The sequence below is a fragment of the Onthophagus taurus genome, chromosome 7, assembly GCF_036711975.1.
Source record: "Onthophagus taurus isolate NC chromosome 7, IU_Otau_3.0, whole genome shotgun sequence".
NCBI lineage: Eukaryota > Metazoa > Arthropoda > Insecta > Coleoptera > Scarabaeidae > Onthophagus > Onthophagus taurus.
This window is the reverse complement of record NC_091972.1, coordinates 35,535,666-35,557,671: the sequence shown is the minus strand read 5'-3', so window position 1 is coordinate 35,557,671 and position 22,006 is coordinate 35,535,666. Positions and strand designations below refer to the sequence as shown.

At 35.3% G+C, this 22,006-nt stretch overlaps 1 protein-coding gene across 3 annotated transcripts in view; it reads right to left on the bottom strand.

Annotated features, from left to right (window-relative positions):
- Nucleotides 1–22,006, bottom strand: part of LOC111424038 (protein serrate) — a 188,851-nt gene that overhangs the window by 4,100 nt on the left and 162,745 nt on the right. For all 3 annotated transcript variants that reach the window (XM_071198214.1, XM_071198216.1, XM_071198215.1), the window contains exons 7-11: nucleotides 13,606–13,839; nucleotides 7,588–7,701; nucleotides 7,196–7,402; nucleotides 5,867–5,994; nucleotides 5,655–5,808 (exon numbers count right to left, since the gene is read on the bottom strand). In XM_071198214.1, coding sequence (XP_071054315.1) covers nucleotides 5,655–5,808; nucleotides 5,867–5,994; nucleotides 7,196–7,402; nucleotides 7,588–7,701; nucleotides 13,606–13,839 — 837 coding nt within the window. The remainder of the gene's footprint in view (nucleotides 1–5,654; nucleotides 5,809–5,866; nucleotides 5,995–7,195; nucleotides 7,403–7,587; nucleotides 7,702–13,605; nucleotides 13,840–22,006) is intronic.

Sequence of the window (22,006 nt, the reverse complement as noted above, 5' to 3'; positions counted from 1 at the left end):
AATTGTACGGAGCTAGCTAAGCTGTGTGGTGCTTATCATCTTTTGGGACATGGGATTGTAGAAGTATCTTATCAAAGGCAAAGCCCTCAACAATGATAACAGCAACAAATTCAATTCTACAAGAACTTGTACAATGCATTAAATGATATTTCAATCATTCTAGAAAATATTTCAATTCCTTTTAATAGTTTTTGGACTACTAATACACATTTAATGGAATTTCCTTCTCCCATACTACAAAAACTACTGAGCTTTGCCTCGGTAGAATGTAACTAATTCAGGAAGAATTCAATTTCGCAGACGACCTTAAAAACTTGACTTAAGATGCATACTGGATTTCAAACAAAGGTGTTTTCCAGCTTTGCTAGATGACAAATTTTAACTGGTTTCATTTTAAGTCACTTTGCCAATTGTAATAATAAACGTTCACTCATTCGGATTATACAAATGTCTTTATACATGGACTTAATTTTATAAAGTCAGTATGATCAGCATCATGTCATTAATCCCATTAAAAAGATGTGACAAAAGCAACTGTCTAAAAATGCAATTCTAAGACAGATAGATATTAGATATGTTAAAAACATTGTCTGATCAAGAAGTTCTGAAAATGGTGCTAGTAAGATTTTACATAGCAATAGAGAGTAGTGGAGTTATCTTATCACTGACAATATTCTCTAAATTCTTCAGCCTAAAGTAGATAAACTGTACCTGGCGATGATAACTGAAAAGGAAACACTGCTGGAGCAGCCGGAATAATATTGTTCCCAATGTCGAAGACCAACAGCAACAATGTATACATCTCCAAACAGATTTACAGGTCTCTGGTGTGTCATAATGGCACCGCTCCCAAGTTTTATGGGCTCCCTAAGATCCATCAAGAAAGATCACCTCTTAGACCGATAATTTCTTTTGTTGGGTCTCCTACTTAGGTTGTCCAGTTTTTTGACCACTATTCTATCCTTGGCCTTCACCAGTAAGACCACATATAACATCAGTGTCTCCTTCGCTTTTGCTGAGGAGATGAGAAGTGTGACGTTACCCCCTCAGTTTGTTCTGATCTCGTCGAATGTTGGTTCCCTTTTCACCAACATCCCTTTGCAGTTGGTCATTGATAGGTTATCAGCTGACTGGAGCCTGATACAACCTCAAATTGAGATTCCCCATGATATGTTCCTTAAGATCATTGAGTTCTTATTTAACTCTTCGGTATTCTCCTTCCCGGAAAAGTTCTACAAGCAGGAGTTTAGTACTCCGATGGGTAATCCCCTTAGCCCCATCTTGGCCACCATAACTACGGATTGGATCTTGGACACGTATATTCTTTAGCTCTCCTTTCATTTATAAATATGTCGATGACATTTGTTTAGTACCGCATGACAGATTATTGTAAGTAAAAAGGGAGTTCAACTCTGTTAATCAATACATCCAGTTTGCGATTGAAAATGAATCCAATAGTAGTGTCCCCTTTCTGGACTCACTAGTTTCAGAAAAAGTGATCAAAGCATTGTCTTAGAATGGTATATGAAGCCCACCTATTTTGGTCGGTTTATTAATTTCTTTTCCAGCCATCCCATTCAAATTAAGGAAAATACCCTTAAGAGCATGAAAAGCAGGCTCTCAAGCAAGTTCCGACCATGAATTTAGAGATAAGAATCTTAGGCTCTTGGCTGATATCTTCTGTAATAATGGTTTTCCCCGTTCACTTGTCAGCAGAATCCTCTACCCTCTCTATCCTCTTCGCAGCTTGATTGGCCCATGACACATCCCCCAGATGATGAGAAGCCTCCAATACCCTCCAAGTTTGCTAAGGTTCCCTTTATACCTGATTTTACTGATAATCTTGTTAAGATTTTCAAAGATTGTCCTCTGAAGTTTGCCAAATACACCTGCCAAACCGTTAAGAAGCTTTTTTTTCGAGGTTGAAGGACTCTACTCCTTTTCTCAACTACAAGAATTGCATTGTGGACCATATCCGATATATCCAACGAAGTACATATACAACTAATTCTGGAAAATGATGATCCTAACGAAATTGTATGAAATCAAGTATGTTTGATAAGGTAAGGATAGCACTGAATAGTTTCAACCCAAGCAATTGGAGAAAAAGAAGACGACCAAAGATCTGATGTTTGATTAGCTTGTTTTTAACCTTGTTTTCAACTTCACGCTGACTAACAGAAGAAGTGACAGAACAGAAGACTGTCCAGTATTTCAACTCATCCGCCTTACCAAAGCGCACTTCACCAAAGGCGTCATACGTTATGTGGTCATACGTTAAGTGGTAGACTTGGCATGGTTTAGCCATGGTATGGCATTAAGGTTTGATGACAACGGAAGATCCCAATACGCTCGTTAGGAAGACGATGAATTGTAGTTCAACGCCTCCCTGAAGATATTTAAGACCATAAATGGTGTTTAAATAAGGAATCTTCAAAAAAAAATGGTGCTTCTAAAAACGGGTTGTGGTGCTTTTAAAAGCAGCTTTTCTAGTTTTAAAAACGTATTTTATTTATTAACGGTAAATAAAATTACACCCGCTAGATGTCTGCAATGAATTGGTTAATTGGTGTCCAGGATTTCTCTTAAACCAGAAGTCGAATAATCAAATTTCGAGAACGATTACTTTTTTAAACTCAAAAACTAGGGAACTAAGTGAGATTTTAAAAAAATATTCATTTTTGGCAAAATTTTGCCGATTTTACCAGAAATGTCATATTTATTGATAAAAAAACATACGTAAAAATGGTTGTAAAAGAGACTAGAAGAGAATAAGATGATACAAAATCCGTTTAAAAATGTAACTCCCATATTTTTACATTATTTTATCAAGCGCACAAATTGGAAAAATGTAATTTTTAGAAAAAGACGTTTAAAGTTGATCAATACGAAAAATTAAATACATTTGTCCTTCTTGGTGGTTATTCTCCTCTTGTGCAGCTAATCTGTCTGACATTAAGCTTCTACGAGCTTCTTTAGCCTCATTGGTCAGTGTGGGCAATGTGACGTGAGTCCGTTTCGTGGCAAAACTCAAAACAAGATCTTCCAGTTGTTAACTTTAATGCTTGCATTATTTTCATTATGCTTGTAAGACTGTCATTAAAATTACAAGCGGCAATATCGGACGCAATGCCAACCACTTTCTTGCCACTATAAACCGTTTTTGGTGTCATAGACCATAACATAAATATGTTGTCATAAGATCTTCTCTGGAAAGTTCTTTATATACAGGTTTCACAGCGTTAAAACATCTTTGTTTATTGCTGGGTTGTGGGTGTAGTCCTCAATTTGTGATAAAGCATACGCCTTTTGCCAGGAACACCACGAGTCGAACGTTTGTCATACAATGTAGCCTAGATCTTCTTTATGGAATCGTGATTTCTACGAATAGCAAATCCATAATATATGGAAATTCACCAATTCATTTCCCTATTAATTTTCCTTTGCCTCCTAGATCTCTCTTGTTTTTTTTTTAATTTCGTAAATGCGTACCCATTCGCTTTTGCACATGATGCATTCTTTTTTTGTCACTCTAATATTTTCGTAAGGTTTTGAGTCCATAATACTTTTGAAAGTTTTGCTGTCTCCGTCTCCTATGTAAAAACAGTATTTCAAATTATGCTTTTCTTTGGAACGTTGAAACATTTCTATGACGGAATCCACTTCCATTTTTCTTGAAGATTCGGTATGGTTTATATCACATTTTTCTTTATGATCTTCAACCTAATCTTGGTATTCTACAGTATCTTCTTTACCTTTCCAGTAATTGCACTTTTTGCAAATTTTTGACTTTATTTCCAGATCAACTATTTTACCCGTACGCGATCCAATTAATGTTGTTACACGAAGTAGAGATGAAATTCCTCCAATTTGGTTGTTCTGAATGGATAATTCTCTTGTTGCAAGTGCAATTTTCGCAATTACTTTATTGTAAAAAGAATGGAAAACTGGCTTCGGTAAACACATAAAAGCACAAAACTTTGTAATACCATTCACTCCAGTAGCAACTAGTTGCCTAACAAATATTAATCTTCGATTGATGTTATAGGCATAATTGACTATCAAAGGGCAAGATAATATATAACGCGCCGAACACGTATCACATATAACGGACACTTTGAAACCCAAACCACGTTGAGCTGTTTCTAAAAATTTAATTTTGGATCCAAACTTTTTGCGAACAACAATGTTAGAAAGGGCAGTAAAAACAGAAATAAAATCAATGAAACGGTATCCAAATGCTGCATCAATGTTGATGCTGTAGTCATTTTCGCTCATTTTTAACTTCTTGGCTGCACTGGTCACACTCTCACTTTGATGTTTCAGAATATTACGATTAAAAAGTTTTCTGCCACGTCTCACTGCACGATATGAAGAACCTCGCATTCCTTTTTTACCACCCATACTTACGAAAAGTAAACTAAATGTCTAATTAATGTCAAAATACCTGCATATATATATCCTGCAGTAAAAAGAAAAGACAAAAAGTTATAGGTGGCTCATTTAGAAATAAATTAGAGAAGATAGTCTGGAATTGAGACTTTTGGAAGACAACCTTTTTCTGTCAAACATGAAAAGTTCTTGCGCAATTTTAAAGATTAGATTGAAGTAGTTAGTTACGATAAAGGTTTTTTTTTGTCTTTTTTTGTATTTGAATATTTTCCGGTCTTTAATTACAAAGCATCCTGCAATTAATTTTCTTCCTTAACTATTAGTAGACAGCAGGATCTATGCGAAGAAAAGACAAGAGATATCGAAGAACCAGTTTTAACTGCGGACAGTTGAAATGGTGACAAGTCGGAAAACGTAAATCGAATTCCGTGAGATGGTAAAGAAAGAATAAACACGAAAGGACCGGACGGAAGGTAAAGTTAAAAGGTGTTATTGCATCGAGTTTCTTCGTCTTCTGCTGGTCCTTCTTCGGCGGCCGAACGAACCATGCCAAAGAAATCTATAATTAAATACCGTCGATGGGGGGAAAATATTGTATCTATGAGTCATATTGAGGTTTAGTGAGGCCGAACGCCGTTAATATTGTGCATGAATCTTGTGTGACGCGTTAGTTGACAGGCAATTTCGTGGTAGGGTGGCAGAGTGGGGGGATGGACTTCATGGGGGGTACAGGAACCCCGCTGAGGATGAAATGGAGCCCGCCGAAGAGACCGGAGAACGAAAGGATAGGATGGCTTCGAGCCGCCGTCGACCGTTACTCTTTACCGGGTGTCTTCTTGTAAATGTTTCTTTTCTCTTTTTAATTGACTTTTAATAGCGTACATTGTTCGTTAACAACTATGCTCTCTCGTACAGAACCGATCTTGAACTTGAACCGTCAAGAACCTGTTGTTAAAACAGGAAACAGGAAAATATTTTATTATCACATCAGATCTAAGCAATAATAATGTCGATATCAAAACATTTAGAGGCACCAACAAAAGTTTCAAATGAGATTTGAAAAATGGTTAAGTAAATGAAGATCAGATAAAACGATGGGTCGCGTCGATATCGTTCCGATTCGATCTCAAGAGTATTGTCGTCGTTAAATAGTCGGTGACTTGCGTTTAAAAAGTCTCTCTCAATAAACGCGATGATTGGACGGTCAAAACGAGCGGAGTTAATGTTTCTGCTCACGATTTTACTTGTATAATTTAACTCACCTTCGTTACACGGCGGATTGTCGCAAGATAAACGAGGAATGCTGCAATTCTTTCCTTGCCACTTTTCAGGACAATGACAATAGTAATCGGTTTGAGTGTTGAAACATGGCGCAGTGTTTTCGCAGGGATCCGGTGTGCAATGATCGTGATCAATCTGAAAATAAAAAATTTATTTAATTTCTTAAAATCAATTATTTTATGAAAAACTTTACCTCGCATTCATGTCCAGTAAACCCAACAGGACAAATACATTTAAATCCATTCACTTTGTCAACACATTCTCCGCCGTTCTTGCAAGGATTGCTTGCGCAGTCATCTATGTCGGTGGAACAGTACTGATCTACAACAAAAAAAATGGTTTCTTAATACCACCTTTTACCATGTCAAAGTAAACAAGAAAGAAAATTGAATTGTCTTTCTTGACTTTAAGCGATTAATAAACGTAGCTTATTACCGCGCTCGGTGGCACAAGACAATAGAAACTCGAAGGAAGCCGAGAAACAAGAGGACGGAAACGAGTTGACGGAGAGGAGGAAGAAAAAATTGAAAGAAACGAAGAAGGGTGCACTTGAGGGCACCGCGTATATAGTGAATTATGGCGGTTTGAAAAGGTAATTTTTCATTTAGACAAATGGCGGCTTTCGGTTTGGTCAGCGTCAGCAAAGCGCGACGTGTACCATGGAGACAATGGCCGAGAAGAGGGTCGCTCTGTATGCTGTTAAAGTACTGGAGCGTCTCGAAGGACACCGTCTGAAACGAACCGTGCATGCGTGGTAATATCTTTGCTCTTCGGTTCTGGTTTACTACTAGTAATAATTCACGTGTTCACTTTGTGTAATTCTAGAAATGTTAAAAAGAATTATAAGAAATATTTCTTCCTTTAGGAATTTATTCGATTAAATCTTTATGAACGATTTAAGATAAAGATTACAGTACAAGATCTTAAACCATTACTCATTGAAACTATGCTCTAGTTAAATCGACACACTTAACAGAAAATGATTGATGGTAAAACTTCGAAATGTAGACGCAAGAACAAGAAGCGAGTAATCTATAATTAAACTGCTATTAATCTACTTTCCGCCAGGAACAAAATACCAGAGAAGTTGTGTTAAACTAGATAAGGAAGAAATAATTTTTCTAGTTTGAAATGTTAAAGTGTGTATGCGGGGGAAACGCGTTGAAGCGTGTGTGAGTGTGTGGAAATTGAAGTGAGTACACTTTATGTCAACATTCACACGTCAGAGCCGTCCTTAATGACACATTCTTATTCCACGTTTCGCACGAGGAGCTCGCTGCTCGCGGCAGTTTATGGCGACCCCTGAGGCCGCTGATGATCAGATCTGGATCTACCCTCGTAAAGTGTCAGAGGCGTTCGCGATCTGCCGTTTCTTCCATCGGCGGAGCCCCTTTGTATTCAATCTTTACCGAGATCTCTCTTCCCTTTGTGGCCGCAGCTTATATTACCAAAGCGGGTCTTACGGTTTAAATTGCCAACGTAAAGGTTCTCTACTATTCGACGATTCTTGGTAGGTACTAACCTGTGTAGCCTGGTTGGCAGGCGCAATGGAAGTCATTTACCAGGTCGATGCATGTTGCTCCGTGCAAGCATTGGCCCGTACAGTCGTTTATGTTTTGATCGCATTTTTTTCCTTTCCAACCAACACGACAATCACAATGATAATCACCCAACAAATTCGTACAAGATATAGAGTTAATACACGGTTTCGTCAAGCATTCATCTGCATCTGCAATCAAATTAATAAAGAAAAAAATTACTTTCACTTTCTTCACAATTTTTTAATCAACTTTTCAAAACAAAATAACGATAACATGGGACAAAAAGTGAAATTATTATTATACATTTTAGAAAGTTAGAGATAGCAATCACGATTTAATTTTAAGATAAGAGTAAATTTAATCGAAAACATACCAAATTCGCACAAGTTTCCTTCCCAAGCCGAAGGACAATCACATTCAAATTTGTCTTCGAGGTCGACACAACGGCCTCCATTTTGACATGGTGCCGAGGCGCATTCATCTATATCTGAAAATGAAAGAAAATATTTCATCACATGAGACTTTATACGTATTCCATTTCTGAATTACGAAATATTTTATTTGCTTTTGTAAGAACTTTGAAAGATCCTTCGTATCGCGAAGATAACGACGGTTTCAAAAAGATCTATTAACAGGCTTTAATTTGGAAAAAGTTTCTCTTAAACTGGAGCGGAAAGATTCATATTCTATAGATGGATTAGTAGGTATGAAGAACTTTCCAGGAAGTCTTGGTGGTTGTCCGTAAAGCAGTTCTGGTGAGGAGCAATCTAGATCATCTCTTAAGGATGATTCTTAATCCTAGTAGGATGAGGGGTAGATTGTTGTTCCATCTAGTCGTGTCTCCTTTAGTGATGATAGCTGTCTTTAATGATCGATGAAATCGTTCTAACATTCCATTTGTTGAGGATGGAAAGATGATGTGTGCATTTGTTGTGTGCCGAGTAATGTGCTAAATTTTGAAAAAAGGTTTGATTCGAATTGGCCTCCTTGATCATGTGTAATTGTGGTGGTAGGTATACCAAATCGACTCAAATAATGCCAGAAAAGTGTGTTCGCTGTAGTAGAAGATGTGATATCTTTTAGCGAAAAAGCTTCTGGCTTTTGTATGTTTTTGGATCTTTGCTTGTTGACATTTTAAGCAGACTTTGACCCAAACATGAATTTGCTTTGACATGTGTGGCCAAAAAATATTGTTTTGATTGCATGAATGGTGAAACGTATTCCGGGATGAGAAAAGCTATGAATTTTGTCGAAAATTGCTTGTCTGAACTGTTGTGGAATATAAATTCTTGGAGATGATAAAGAGGTTTCACACCACAGTTTGATATTAGATTGTGATCTTGTTTGATGGGCCAAATGATAAGAATTTGAAGGATTGTTGTAAAATTTTGTATTCAGTAAGTTTGACAATTTTGTGTCACCAAGTAGAGCGTTGCTAAAGGTTAGAAAATCTGGATAAGATGAATTTAGAGATCCGATGTTTTTTCTGGATAGAGTATCTGTGATAACATTTGAATATATATCGGGTTTGACCAGGAGTTTTGTCTGTGGACGAAAAAATTGATGTTACAATGGGTTTGTGATCTGTATATACTGTAAATTGATGTCCATGTAAGGAATGTTTGAAAAATTTGATGGCAAAGAATAATTCTCTATCAAAAGTTGAATATTTGGTGTGGCATGAAGTAAATTTTTTGGAAAAGAATGCTAATGGTTGAGATGTTCCATTGATAGTTTGTGTTAAAACAGCTCCCATACCTGTGTTAGATGTATCACTTGACAATGATAGGGTAGCATGTGAAGAAAGATATCCTAGAAAGATAGATTTTGACGAAAAATCTTTAGCTGAAGAAAAAGCGTTGTCGTGTTCAATGTCCAAAAAGTCAATGAGATCGCTTTTTGTATTTGATAGTGAAGTATTTTGAAAGTATGTATAAGGGATCAAGAATATTTGAAATGTTAGGTAAGAATCTGTGATAGAAGTTTAACATTCCTAAAAATCTTTCTAACTCTTTTAGAGTCGTTGGTTTTGGAAAATGTGTTATCGCTGTGAATTTTGATTGGGAAAGAAATGTTTAAAGAAAACTTGAAATCTAGCAGTGTCAAAGAGAACTTTTAAAAAGGTGATATTTGAAAAACCACTTCCGGTTCTCTTCTAGAGTTTAAGTAACGATTTATATCTCAAATTAAAGCTTAACTTAGAATAGTTGACGATTTAAAGAATATAACTATGTTGAAGATAATTGTTAAAAAGATAATATTTAATAAATCACATCCAGCTTAATTCTAGTTTTGATGAAGTTTCGCCCATTTTGATTGGGGTTCAACGAAGTTTTTTGGGTTAATATATTAATCTTGGTGATCAAAATTGTGATTTTGATATTATTTTATGAATTGCCTTTTGTTTCATTGAAGTTCATTTGCTTGATGCAAAAGATTTGGTTTTAATTTGAAGGTTTGATGGAGTTTCTTGAATTTAGTTGGAGTTCAATGAAGTTCTTTGAGTTAGTATTAATCTTTCTGATAAGAACTACATCTTCTATTAAAGTTTCATTGCTTTATAATAAATTTGTGGTAAACATTTTTGATTTCGATGAAGTTTTTGGATTAATATTAAGCATCATGATCAAAATTAAGATACTGATACAGCTTTATGGGTTGTATTTTGTCTCATTGAAATTCTTTTGCTTGATTTTCAGTGAAGTTTATTATTAACTTTTGTGATCAAAATTTTCAAAAGATTCTTGAATTTCCTTAAGTTTCAATTAAGTTTTTTGTGTTACCATTACATCTTCTCATTAGAATTACGTTTAGATTAGATTTCGATGAAGTTTTTGAATTTTTTGGTTAATATTAAATATTACTAATAATTACTCCAGATTCCTATTGAAAATGAAGTTTTTGATGAAGATTGATGTTAAAAATTGAGGATTTGTTGAAGTTGTTTTGTCTAATGTTAAATATAAATTATAAATTGAAGTTTTGACGTTGTACTTAATTTTAGCAACGTTGCAATGACATGATGAGGTTAATGGTAATGGTTTCCATTGAGTTTGACATAAAAGAAGTTATTTTTAGCCATGCTGTTTCGCTGAGTATCACAAGACTAGCAATGGTATCTGGCATGACTAGCATATTATTTTTCCGATTTCCGCCTGCAACTTGTCTCGAGTCGATTCCATTTGTGGCACTTGAAGAGAGTGTATTCAGCATCATTGTATTTGTTATCCGCGTAAAGACACGCAGGGTTGTTAACGTTTCCTATCTTCCCTAGATATTTTTGGAAGTAATCGTCATACTAATTACATTCGGGATAAAGTCTGCAGTCTATCATTATAACTCTGCCACGCAGCATAAGTTACCATCCTGACCTATTTACTCAATATCATTCTGAAGGCGCTAGTGAACTTCTCTGCTGTATCTGGCAAGCACAAATGTTTGGCCTTTCTTTTTCGGTATAATATATGGACAAGTCCTTGAATTCTTTTCGTAAAAGACGCCATTCCTCAGACAGATGTTAAACATGTTCAGTAAGAGTTTTGGGGACGCAGTTATAGCTATCTAGCGGGATTCCGCTGTATACCGTCTAGACCAGGTGCTTTCCTACTTTTCATAGTATTTACTGCGGATATTACCTCATCTTCTGTGTATAAGGGAATATCTTCCGCATTAGCATGGAGTATTATGGTTGTTAAACTCACCATTGGGCGATTTGGGCATTAAACAACGCTGGTTTAAGTCCTGCGAGATACGATGTTTGGCGCAGTTTTCTTATTATGAATTTATAACCCAGACAATAGATTTTTTGAAGCTGGATTGATACCAAAGATGCATATGGCGTTTGATATGCTACCAGCTAAAGCTCCAGCAACCGTTCCATCAAACGTATCATTTCTTTTGCCACTTGTGGGACTGGGAACAAATAATTATAAATATGCTTTCTGGTCATCAGAGCCCTGCACTGATTTTATGGCACTATTAAAATAGCAGATGATTATAGACGTCTTGTTGATTTAGATCATTCCGCAAAAAATATGGATAAAAAGTCAGAGTTCATGCACAAAACCCTGCATGGACTACAAAAGCACAACCAGTACCCGAATTTCTTATAGATCTATTAGTGTAAATACAAATCCCAAATCAACTTGGTGTAGATATAGTTAGTGCATGAATAAGTTACTGGTACAAATTCAGACACATTCACTTCTCTGGATGTGAAATGAGTTGAACTCTTTTCCGATGATCATACTCAATACAACACTGAATCTTGAGTCTAAAACAAACTTTGTTTTTAATAAGCTATAGTAATTCTGACTAAAATATGATAAATAATGAGAATCTTTATATTAAAAACGGTTTATAAAAACACGACAAAAAAAATCAAGTTGTTGGCATTTTTAATTAATGGAACAGTAATAATTAACTTTAAAGCTATTCCAGTTTCTCAACGCGTTCGTAGCAAGAGAAGAGAGCCCCACACTGTGATTACGTGTTCGTAAATTCTTAGAACGTGCCGATTAAGAAGTTCTACGGCCGATAATGGTCGAAATTCACACGAAAACCTTGCGCCGACGAACGCATTATATATAAATCACGGTTTAAGAGCAGCTACTTCAGCGGTTCGGGTTCAGAAGTGGTCGTATCTGGCGTAAAAGGGAGTCTCGAGAGTCTCGATGCTGAGACGGAGACGGAGGGGATTTGAAAATGGGTGAAAGTGGCAGAAAACCCTGCCTTGGGACTAACATGTTTACCACCACGCCTTCCTTCGACCACTGTCAAAATCACAGACCTGTTATTTTCCCAGAAGTGAAATTAATTGAGTTTTTTTTAAGTCTACTGTAAACGACTTCTGAGGTCGTCATAACAAATTTTTGGTTCTGTTTTGAAAGTGGTAGTTATCTTTTATATTTTTAATAGGAATAAAAATGTATTTCTTGTAAGAATTAAATACAATTTCTTTATTGGTAGGATTCGAATTAAGTTTGGTTAATCGAAATATAAATTTATAATATTTTTAAGTTTATCGTTGATGAAGAAAATGAGTAAACATAATTAATTAAACGCGGGTTCGAGATACCATCGAGTATTTATAATTAAGGTAACACCCACACTATCTGCGAACGGGAACCAATTCTGGAATCTAATAACCGATACCGTGTGCAAACGCATCCGAAAACAAGAAAAATTGCCTTCGGTGGTAGGAAGGTTTTCTCCACCCCCGGAGCCGACAGAAGAACATTTTGGGCGGGCAGATCAACGGTTCTTGTCAATTTTACCAAGAGCAGCAAAGTAACGCCTTCTATAGAGAAGAGATTAATAATTAATGAGAAATTCAAGTTAAGTCAAGTTGATGATTTTGTGAGCGTTAATAAACTCATTGATATTGAGGCAAAGTCGACTTACAAGTTGTTCCGTTGACTTACAAGAAGGAAAATAATGTCGTTCGTTTGCCGAGTTTTAGAAAAAGAAATCTATCGGCTCAGAACTACGAATCACGGAATTAATAGAGTGTGCCGGAATAAAAATAGAAGCCCGGACTGGGCAGTATAAATCAGCGGTTACCTAGCAATTACTTCGCCTCTCCGCCCCGTTATTATATCTATTACCGGCTAGGAGTGCTGCGATCGCGGGGAGACTTAATTATGGACGGACCAAGTCCTCACCTCTGACCCCCGCAGCATTCCGCCGGTTTCTTCGGTCTTCTTGTGGTGGCAACAAACCACAAAAAGAAGAATTCAACGATCAAAACCTGACTTCTTCTTCGGTCACCACTCTAACTCCTCTGTTTGCCATTCTTAATTAAGTATTACTTTTATAACGAAACTATATTTCCAAACGAAATTATAAATAAACTTAAAAAGACGCAATATTTTTGAAACCACATTAGAAACGTCAAATTAACCACAATTTACGTCTATTTAGAACCCGATAAACGTCAAAGTAATTTACACATTTTCTTTAGCGGGGCCGTTATTTTTGGCACATTTACAACACAACCCATTCTTTGTTCTCGACATTTTAAATTTGAACCTCTAATTTAAAGCGGCAATATCTTAGATAAAGTGTTAACCATTTTGTGAGAATAAATTGTGAAAAAGAAAAATTTATTTTAAAAATAGTTTTTTTTAAATGCGGTTAACTCAAAAACCCTTAACCCTTTTCTTTTTCTTCGCTACTCTTTGAAGTAGTCTGCGAGACAATAAACCCCGGCCGCCAATTAATTTTGATTGCGGCCCCGAAACCGCTGCCGTGGCCCCCAAGAAGTTGCCGAAGCAGCTTCGGCGGTCGAAGCGTCGTCGTAAAGTTATTGTTTCTAATTTGGGGTTCGTTCGCGTTGCGGTCTTCCTCGAGAGATGGGGGGCTGGAAAGGGGGCGTAAACTTGGTACTTACTTATATTGCAGGTGGGGCCCGTCCAACCTGGAGGACACTGGCAATTAAAGGAACCCCCATCGACGATGCAAGTGCCTCCGTATTGGCAAGGAGCTGGTGCGCAAGGGTTGTCTACTACTTCACAGTTAACACCGGAAAATCCTTCGGGGCACGTACAATGATAGGCATCTGGAGCGGTGTTTTCACATGTTCCACCATTTAAACATGGTTCGTGTGTTCCACAATAATTTAAATCTGAAAATGAAATCAATTGGTAAAATCAGTATAATTAATCACAATTGTTTATACTAAACATCAAATTGTTGTAAAACTAATTCAGCTCCTCAGAGGTTAAGTCACAAACTCGAAATTGTTAAGGAGAAAGATTTGAAAGTGGACTTAACCCATTAGCTGCCACGATCCCCATTTGGGGATTTTTAATTTTAACGTACCTCACTTGGCAAATTATAATTCAAAAAATTAATGTTTAAACATACACATGGTGGAGATAACTCATTTCGCAAAAAGTTTGACTTAACACACCTTACCTCTGAGGTGCTGAATTAATCAAAATGAGTGAATGCTATAAATACACATGATTATAAATCAAAAACTAAAATTGATGGTGCAGAACGTTGGTTACTATCAAAAGTCTCTCAGATTCCATTTCACTTTATAGTTAGAGGAACATTTTTGAATGTCTTATTTGTCTTCATTGGAAATTAATGGTTCAATTTGTGTAATAGTGTTTGCAATTCAATATCTCATTTAATATGATTGAGATGATGAATTTTGTAACATTTGTGAAAATAATGCAAGGTTTTAATGGTAATATACAGCTAAAAACAGTTAGCTTATACTCTTCATTGCACGTGGCTTTAGGGCTCGATTCAATGGTTTCAACACCGGATCTCCCTAAACTTAGGAGTAAAATAATAGCTGTTTCTTGAGTAACTAAGAATGTAATGTATGGATTAATGCAAATATACATCATCTGACTTAGTCTCGACTGACCCAAGATTAAATGCGTGGTCTGCAATAAACGAGGATATTCTAATATGTTTCAATATCTACCAGTTGGTTCAAGTTCAAGAGGATGGTCACTTCATACACATTTCAAGTCTGTGGCGAAAGTTGTCCATGGTTTTGACTATCAAATCTTGTTCGATCAAATGCACTTTTTCTGTAATGGCTTTTTCTACTTTTTCAAAGTATAGGGGTTGTGAAGAACAACACGTTCTTTTAAACACATCCATACAAAAAAATCACAGCTGGACAAATCCGGTGATCTTGGGGTTAAAGTTACCAAAACGAAAAATGACGCGTTCAGGGCGCTTACGAGATCACTACTCTCATAGATACCCGACACACAACATGCACACTTCTTGTGGAAGCTAAATGTTTCTATATTTATTTGATGTCTTTCAAATTCTGATCTTTTCAAAGATATACGATTCGATTACATAGGAATGTATAACTGCATACCAAACTGTCATACGCGTATATCAATATCATCAGTAGGGATTACAATCAAGAAGGGTTCTTATAATCCCGGGATTTCAGAATCAGAATTCTCTATCCCGGGCAATCCCGGGTATTATGGGCTACATATGTAATTATAAATAAAAACTGTTTCTAACGTTGTAGTTTAGTCTAACCATAATACAAATCATTATAAAAAAATCTACCATCCATAGAATTGTTTTTAAAGAAATGTCGCAAACAGGCAATTAGTAAGTAATTAGTAAAGTTTGTGTTTAATAGACTTGCTGAAAGGAAGCACCGCTCCGATTCTACACTTGTTGGTGGAATAGTTTTTAAATATTCAAAAACGATTTTTTCCTATGCTACCCCCATTATTGAATAATCTAACAAGCTGATAATTGTTAAAATATAAGATATGTAAAAATCATAAAAAAACAAGAGCACATTCAGTACTTTACTTACTTATATTCGTAATCTGGGCACTTGAAAACATAAAAATTTGCAAAGTTATCAAGAGCAACCAAAAAAAAGGTGTGTAATCTTTTGTCAAGTTTTAAATCGCCCTATACTGTATTTTATATAACTCAAAATCAAATTAACAGAATCTCTAGAATGAGATTAGTTTTCAGCACGCTTTCAATGAAGAAGATGCCACTTTATAATACATCTTTGTGCATTTTTGTTCTGGAGTTTCTCCAATTTGGATCTAATTTGGTAATTCGTTTCAGTTTATTATTTTAATGTGTCAGGTCCTGATTTAGCTACCAGATCAAATACTAGAAGAAGACTAATTCTGGCCATTCAGTAAATTATAAAATTGTTTCTTCACAAATTTACATATAAATGTTTTTGCATCGTACTTGCTCCCGTAGCATAAAACCAGTTTGAATTGTTCTCCTGAAGCAAGATGTGGTACTAATATCAAATTCATGTGATTTTTCGATACTTAATACCAAGAGGTGTATAATTTGATTGACATATATATCAAAAACATAAAACCAACTTTGGAAAAGTACTCCTCTAAAACTAAGCATCTTATTGTTAGATGAAAATGGTTAGTTTGAAATAGACAAAACCACAATTTTGGAAAATTCTTTTTTGATCAAGCTTTTTAGATGGAAACGACCACAGTTTCGTTCGCGGTTATTGTTTTCTCTGATTTCCAGATTCTATTAGACTTCTTCAATACAATCCATGTTTAGGCTATTTTTTTCTGACTTCTTAAACATTGCTGGCTTATTCAGTAAAGCTTCTTTGATTATACCCTCTCCTTTCACTTTATTTGAATTCTTTTATCTATTCTATTTTGCTATAATATAGATTCTTTCTTCGTTCTAGAATTTTACTAATTTCTTGCTACTTTGCAGATGCCGTCTATTTTGCTATAATATAGATTCTATCTCGTTCCTAGCTTCTTCCATTTTAGTTTCCTGCAGGCTTACTATGTATCTATTTCGGGTTTCCAATTTCTCTTTGTCACGTTCACTAATTTAGTTTCATTCTAGCTTCTTTCTTCGTTCTAGAATTTTCCTAATTTCTTGCTACTTTTCAGATGCCTTCTATTTTGCTATAATATAGGTTCTATCTCGTTCCTAACTTCTTCCATTTTAGATTCCTGCAGGCTTACTATCTATCTACTTCGGGTTTCCAATTTCTCTTTGTCACGTTCACTAATTTAGTTTCATTCTAGCTTCTTTCTTCGTTCTAGAATTTTACTAATTTCTTGCTACTTTTCAGATGCCTTCTATTTTGCTATAATATAGATTCAATCTCGTTCCTAGCTTCTTCCATTTTAGATTCCTGCAGGCTTACTATGTATCTATTTCGGATTTCCAATTTCTCTTTGTCACGTTCACTAATTTAGTTTCATTCTAGCTTCTTTCTTCGTTCTAGAATTTTACTAATTTCTTGCTACTTTTCAGATGCCTTCTATTTTGCTATAATATAGATTCTATCTCGTTCCTAGATTCTTCCATTTTAGATTCCTGCAGGCTTACTATCTATCTACTTCGGGTTTCCAATTTCTCTTTGTCACGTTCACTAATTTAGTTTCATTCTAGCTTCTTTCTTCTTAATAGAATTTTGCTAATTTCTTGCTACTTTTCAGATGCCTTCTATTTCGTTTTCTCTAGCTTCTTCCAAGTAAATGGTTAGTTTTTGCATTTTAATTTATTTCTGGGTTCTTTTAGTATTTTCCCTTCTTACTTGTTTAGGATTACCTTCGTGTTTAGAATTCCTTTTGCACTGTAGCAATTCAAATAGTAACGGACAAAAGATTTTTGAAAACTTATTTGATAGTGCTTTAAGGTAGTTTGTTCTAATCTTAGAAAACAAGTTAATACATGTACTAATAAAACGTCTTTATCAATATGTTAATACAATTTTTGCCCTATCGAGACTATAGTTCGTCAGTTTATGATAGAGGAAACTTGAATTGAAAAAAAATTTAAAACAAGTTTAAAGATTTGAAAGACATTTCATTTTTAGTAATCCAAAACAAAAAAGTATGCGAGGTATATCAATTGAGTTATACATAAATTTCGATATTAACATAAAATTGATCATAAATAACTTTTTTTTTGTTATAATCTTCTGTTTGTAAGTGTTGATGATTTCATCTCCGTAACTAAATCCCCCATCTTTTTAATACTCCATAATAACTTAATCCATCGAGGGAATATCTAATCCAATTTTTATGTTTATTCGATCGGTATCTGACCACCCTCTTTATTAATAGCATTATTCGAAGAGCCGATCAATCAGGAGACGAAACCGAGGCTCGCTGACAGAATCGGGGTCGTCCTCCGGGTCGATTTTTTTCAGTCTATTTTTTATACTGTCACGTCGAGGGCCCTTCAGGGGTTATTATGACCGCATTGTGCCAATGTTTATCCTCTGTCGGATGGACGGCCTTTAACCGACCACGACGTGGGGTGTGATTTTATTGACGCGTCTTCCCCTGGGATGTCAACGACCTATTTTTTTACTTACAAAGTAGCAGTTGGTCGACGGTTACTGCTGCTATTGTTATTCCACTTTTAAAAACCCGTTTGATGTCTTTATTTCCATTGAGTGTTATGTTATATTACATGTAACAGGATATTTCGTTGAAAAAGATTTTTATTTCAAATTTAACTTATTTTCGTGATGCTAATCTTTCATTAAATACGTTACAAATAGATGTTACGTCCCGACGTTCTGTTCAATTAAAGCGGACAAATTTATAATGCAATAAGCTCGACGGAGTGATTAATCGTGTCGGTTTACAGCGTCGAGTGAAAGTAAGCTCCAGGAGACAGCGCTTGGAAGAATTAAAAGATAAATTTATCACCCGGCAACCGTAAAGTACACATTTCCCCGTATTATTTGCACGAAAGCACCTGCTATAAGAACTTTTAAACCCAAAAGAAAGAACTGTTGATAAAAAAAATGAATTACAAAGAAACAAGAATGAATAACGTTTGGTTGAGACGTGAAAAAATTAACGGCGTCGAATTAATGTTTAAATTGCGTACGCGAATTAATATAACTTATCGGTTAGGTTCTGGCGCGCGTATCTTCGAAAAAGTAAGCGGGATTTATGGTCCCGCGAAGCACCGCGAGAGGCCAGTGTAGTATGTACGAGAGAAATTTTTCAAACGGGACGACTCCGTCGTCTGCTTATGATTTTAATAACTCGAGGAATTCGCACACGAAGAATGCTACAACATACGACGACCGCAACTCCGAGGAGATTTACTACACGGAGAAGAGAGCTTTTCGATAATTTACCGAGGCCACACTCTGAATATAATATTTCCCACGTTCGTTTTTCCTTCAACTTTGTGTATTTCGCAAAAACCTTGTTTTTGCATTTTAGCACAAACACTTTTTGTTCCGTCGTTTTAAAGCTGTGCTCAAAAAGCAGGTGAAGATTTTTTTTGCCAAGAGAAAATCTCGGTCAAATTTTAGTTGGAGGTACCTGCTTCTTGTTGAACCTTGAACAGCTGTCTTTTGATTTTTTGTAAAGTATTATTAACATCTGCTTCTGCAAATTTTCTCACCCTTCTTATAAAAGTTTATAAATAGATGAAATAAAGCTAAAAACGAGTTAAAATATAAATTTACTCATACGAATTTTACTGCATAGATTGATGCACTAGATATGGTGGAGCAATTCGTGATTGAGCACCAAGTTATTTTTGAAGTTTTGGACTCCTCTCAAATTTATTTATAGTTTAAATTTAAATTAATCTAAAAAAATGTGTAAGAAAAAGTTGGTCTCATGATTTTATCTTTCTCGTAATTAAGTTCTGTCATCATTAGTTGTTGAAAATGGAGCACATCATTTTAATTAATAAGTTGAGATTAGTTTCAGACTGTTTCAGGGGTATCATTTACTTCTCTTAAATACAAACTGTAAAAGTAAAGCCAGTAAAATTACGAAGTTAGTCGGTGCTACATTATATCTGCGTGATTATGACCACTACGATGTTATCTTGAAAGTAGGACAAAAAATTGCTTAAAAAGTCCATAACCTAAATATTTTTTGGACATTACAGCAGTCGAAGTTGCTGTAAATTCATCAAGGAGAGAACAAGAGTTGCTAAAAAGGTCATAATTAAACATACAATTACGGGTCAGAATTTGTCCAAAAGTACAACTTTAATTCCCTCAAAAGTCTTCAGCCTCATCGCACTGGTGCCTCCAATGACGTTGAGATTCGGAAAAACGCCATCTTTTTACTTGCTATTGCTGCTCTCGATATATTTAGCAATTAAGTAAAGTTGAAGAAAATTCAATGCCAGCTTTTAGATATCAATATATGTTCAAAATTTAGATCAAAACATTTTTTAAATATGCTATTAATACATATTTGAAATCCGTTGAAAATAGCTTATTCGACTGTAAACCAAGTTTAAGAGGACGTTACATACCACATCAATACAAAATTAGACAACACACATTGCAGAACCTAAGATTACAATAAAACTACCTAAGACTAATGTTACGGTAAAGACTACACGATTTTGCCTGATGTTGAACAACAATATGTGTTGTCCAATTTTATATTGAGGTGAGGTGTATCGTCTCGGCCGCACATATTGAGCATCGGCTTAATATGTCTAAATCGTCAATTCTTTTCTCTAAGGTTATCCGAGGTCGTTGGCTGCTGAGGAGCCACAATATATGTTAGTCTGTTATGGCTTAATATAATATCAAGTGCAATGCTTAGGCCGCAAGTGACCTCGTCTAGTAATGTGGTGAAGATTACACGATTTCGCCTTGTCTTTCTATTTGACACACAAAACTTGGTTTTGTTGGTCAAACCTGTAACCTTTGTCCATTTTTTTCATAGTTTTTGAGTCCATCGTTAGGCATTTTTGTATTCTATTTTCTCGTACTGTTCCGGTGGCTTTTATACCTTTACCTTTCAAGTGCACCATAAGGGCAATGCAAAATAATTAAAGGTTTAGAACCACTTTCGCTCCAAATGGTATTGCCTTGAAATCATGGGTTTCACTATATTTTTGTCACAGTACACATCAAACCCATAGCAATACATAGAAGAGATAATTATCATCCAGTTTTTGTATCCAAATATTACAGGTTTACCTCTTATAAATTGTTTTGCAGGATTGTGACCAAAATATTTGACTATAGATTCATCCATAATATCTGTTTATGGAAGCAACCCCACTTGCAAAAATTTTCAATAATTTTATTCATGAGTGGTCGAATTTTTTACAAACAATCTTGGGAGCTACTTATTTGAGCATTGTCTGCTAAATGTAAAAATTCTTTTATTTGAAGATATATGTCTCTGGACATAGCATTATAGACAAAGTACACTCCCAAGTCTTCATCTGTTGACCACTAAACCTGCTCTTGAGGTAATTTTTGATATTCTGTGAACAGCAAAATTGCTATAAATGTTCACATTTCGTGGGGCTGTATGACAAATTTGTACCCATTCTTTTGTTTGGCATATATAACTATTTATTCACATACATACGTAATAATTTCGTCCGTTAAAAATGTTTCAAAAATCTGACGAGGTAATAAATTTTTCAAATCGGTTTGTACTTTTCGCAAGTTTTCATTGATAACATGTCCTCAAATGGGGTTGACTATGAGAGCTTTTTGTTGCAGAAACATTATAAACTAGATCTCAAATCTAGATGAGAATTAAAGAAGTTGTTGAATTAAAGTTAGTCCTCAAATCATGAAAATCAATTCTTTAAATCAATACTAAGGAAAGGTGGTCTTAATCTGCAGTCAAAAATATTAATCATGGGCAGTTGCTCTAGAATGTGGTTTAAAGATTTTGGCATCGAACCCAACTCAACGCACAATATTACAGCAGAAAATTGGTTTTCGTCTATCGAACTCGTGAAAACATTGGGTTCAAGAAAATTCACGTATGTTGGCTCATTCCATCGAATTTGTTACTCAATAAAACCCAAGTTGGGTTGTTTGTATATTCATATAAATAAATTGTGTTAACCTCATTTCATCTGTACATTACGAGTCGTTAAAATGTCCCATTTATAGAAATGATTAGTGATGGAACGGATAGTGATTCTGCGAAAAGCTGGATACCGGATATTCGGCATTCCCTTCGGCCGGATATCTCGTTATCCGGCATATTTATTCGGCGATTATGGTTATAATTTCTGGTACATTTCTAACGTGCATTGTCACATTATTGTGATATTTGAATAAAAAAGAAATTAATAAGAAAGCTGATAAGATATGTCAACTTATTTGAATCCAAAATACAAAATGAACTTTATTGATGCTGATTTAACTAACAAAGCTACTCTCAAAAGAGGATACTTTAATCAATAATTGATGATATTTCCACAAAGATTCTTCAAGACATTAATTTTATAGCGAATTTTGAAAATTATCGACGAAAATTGCAACATCGAAAATGTTATCAAAACTCTCAAAT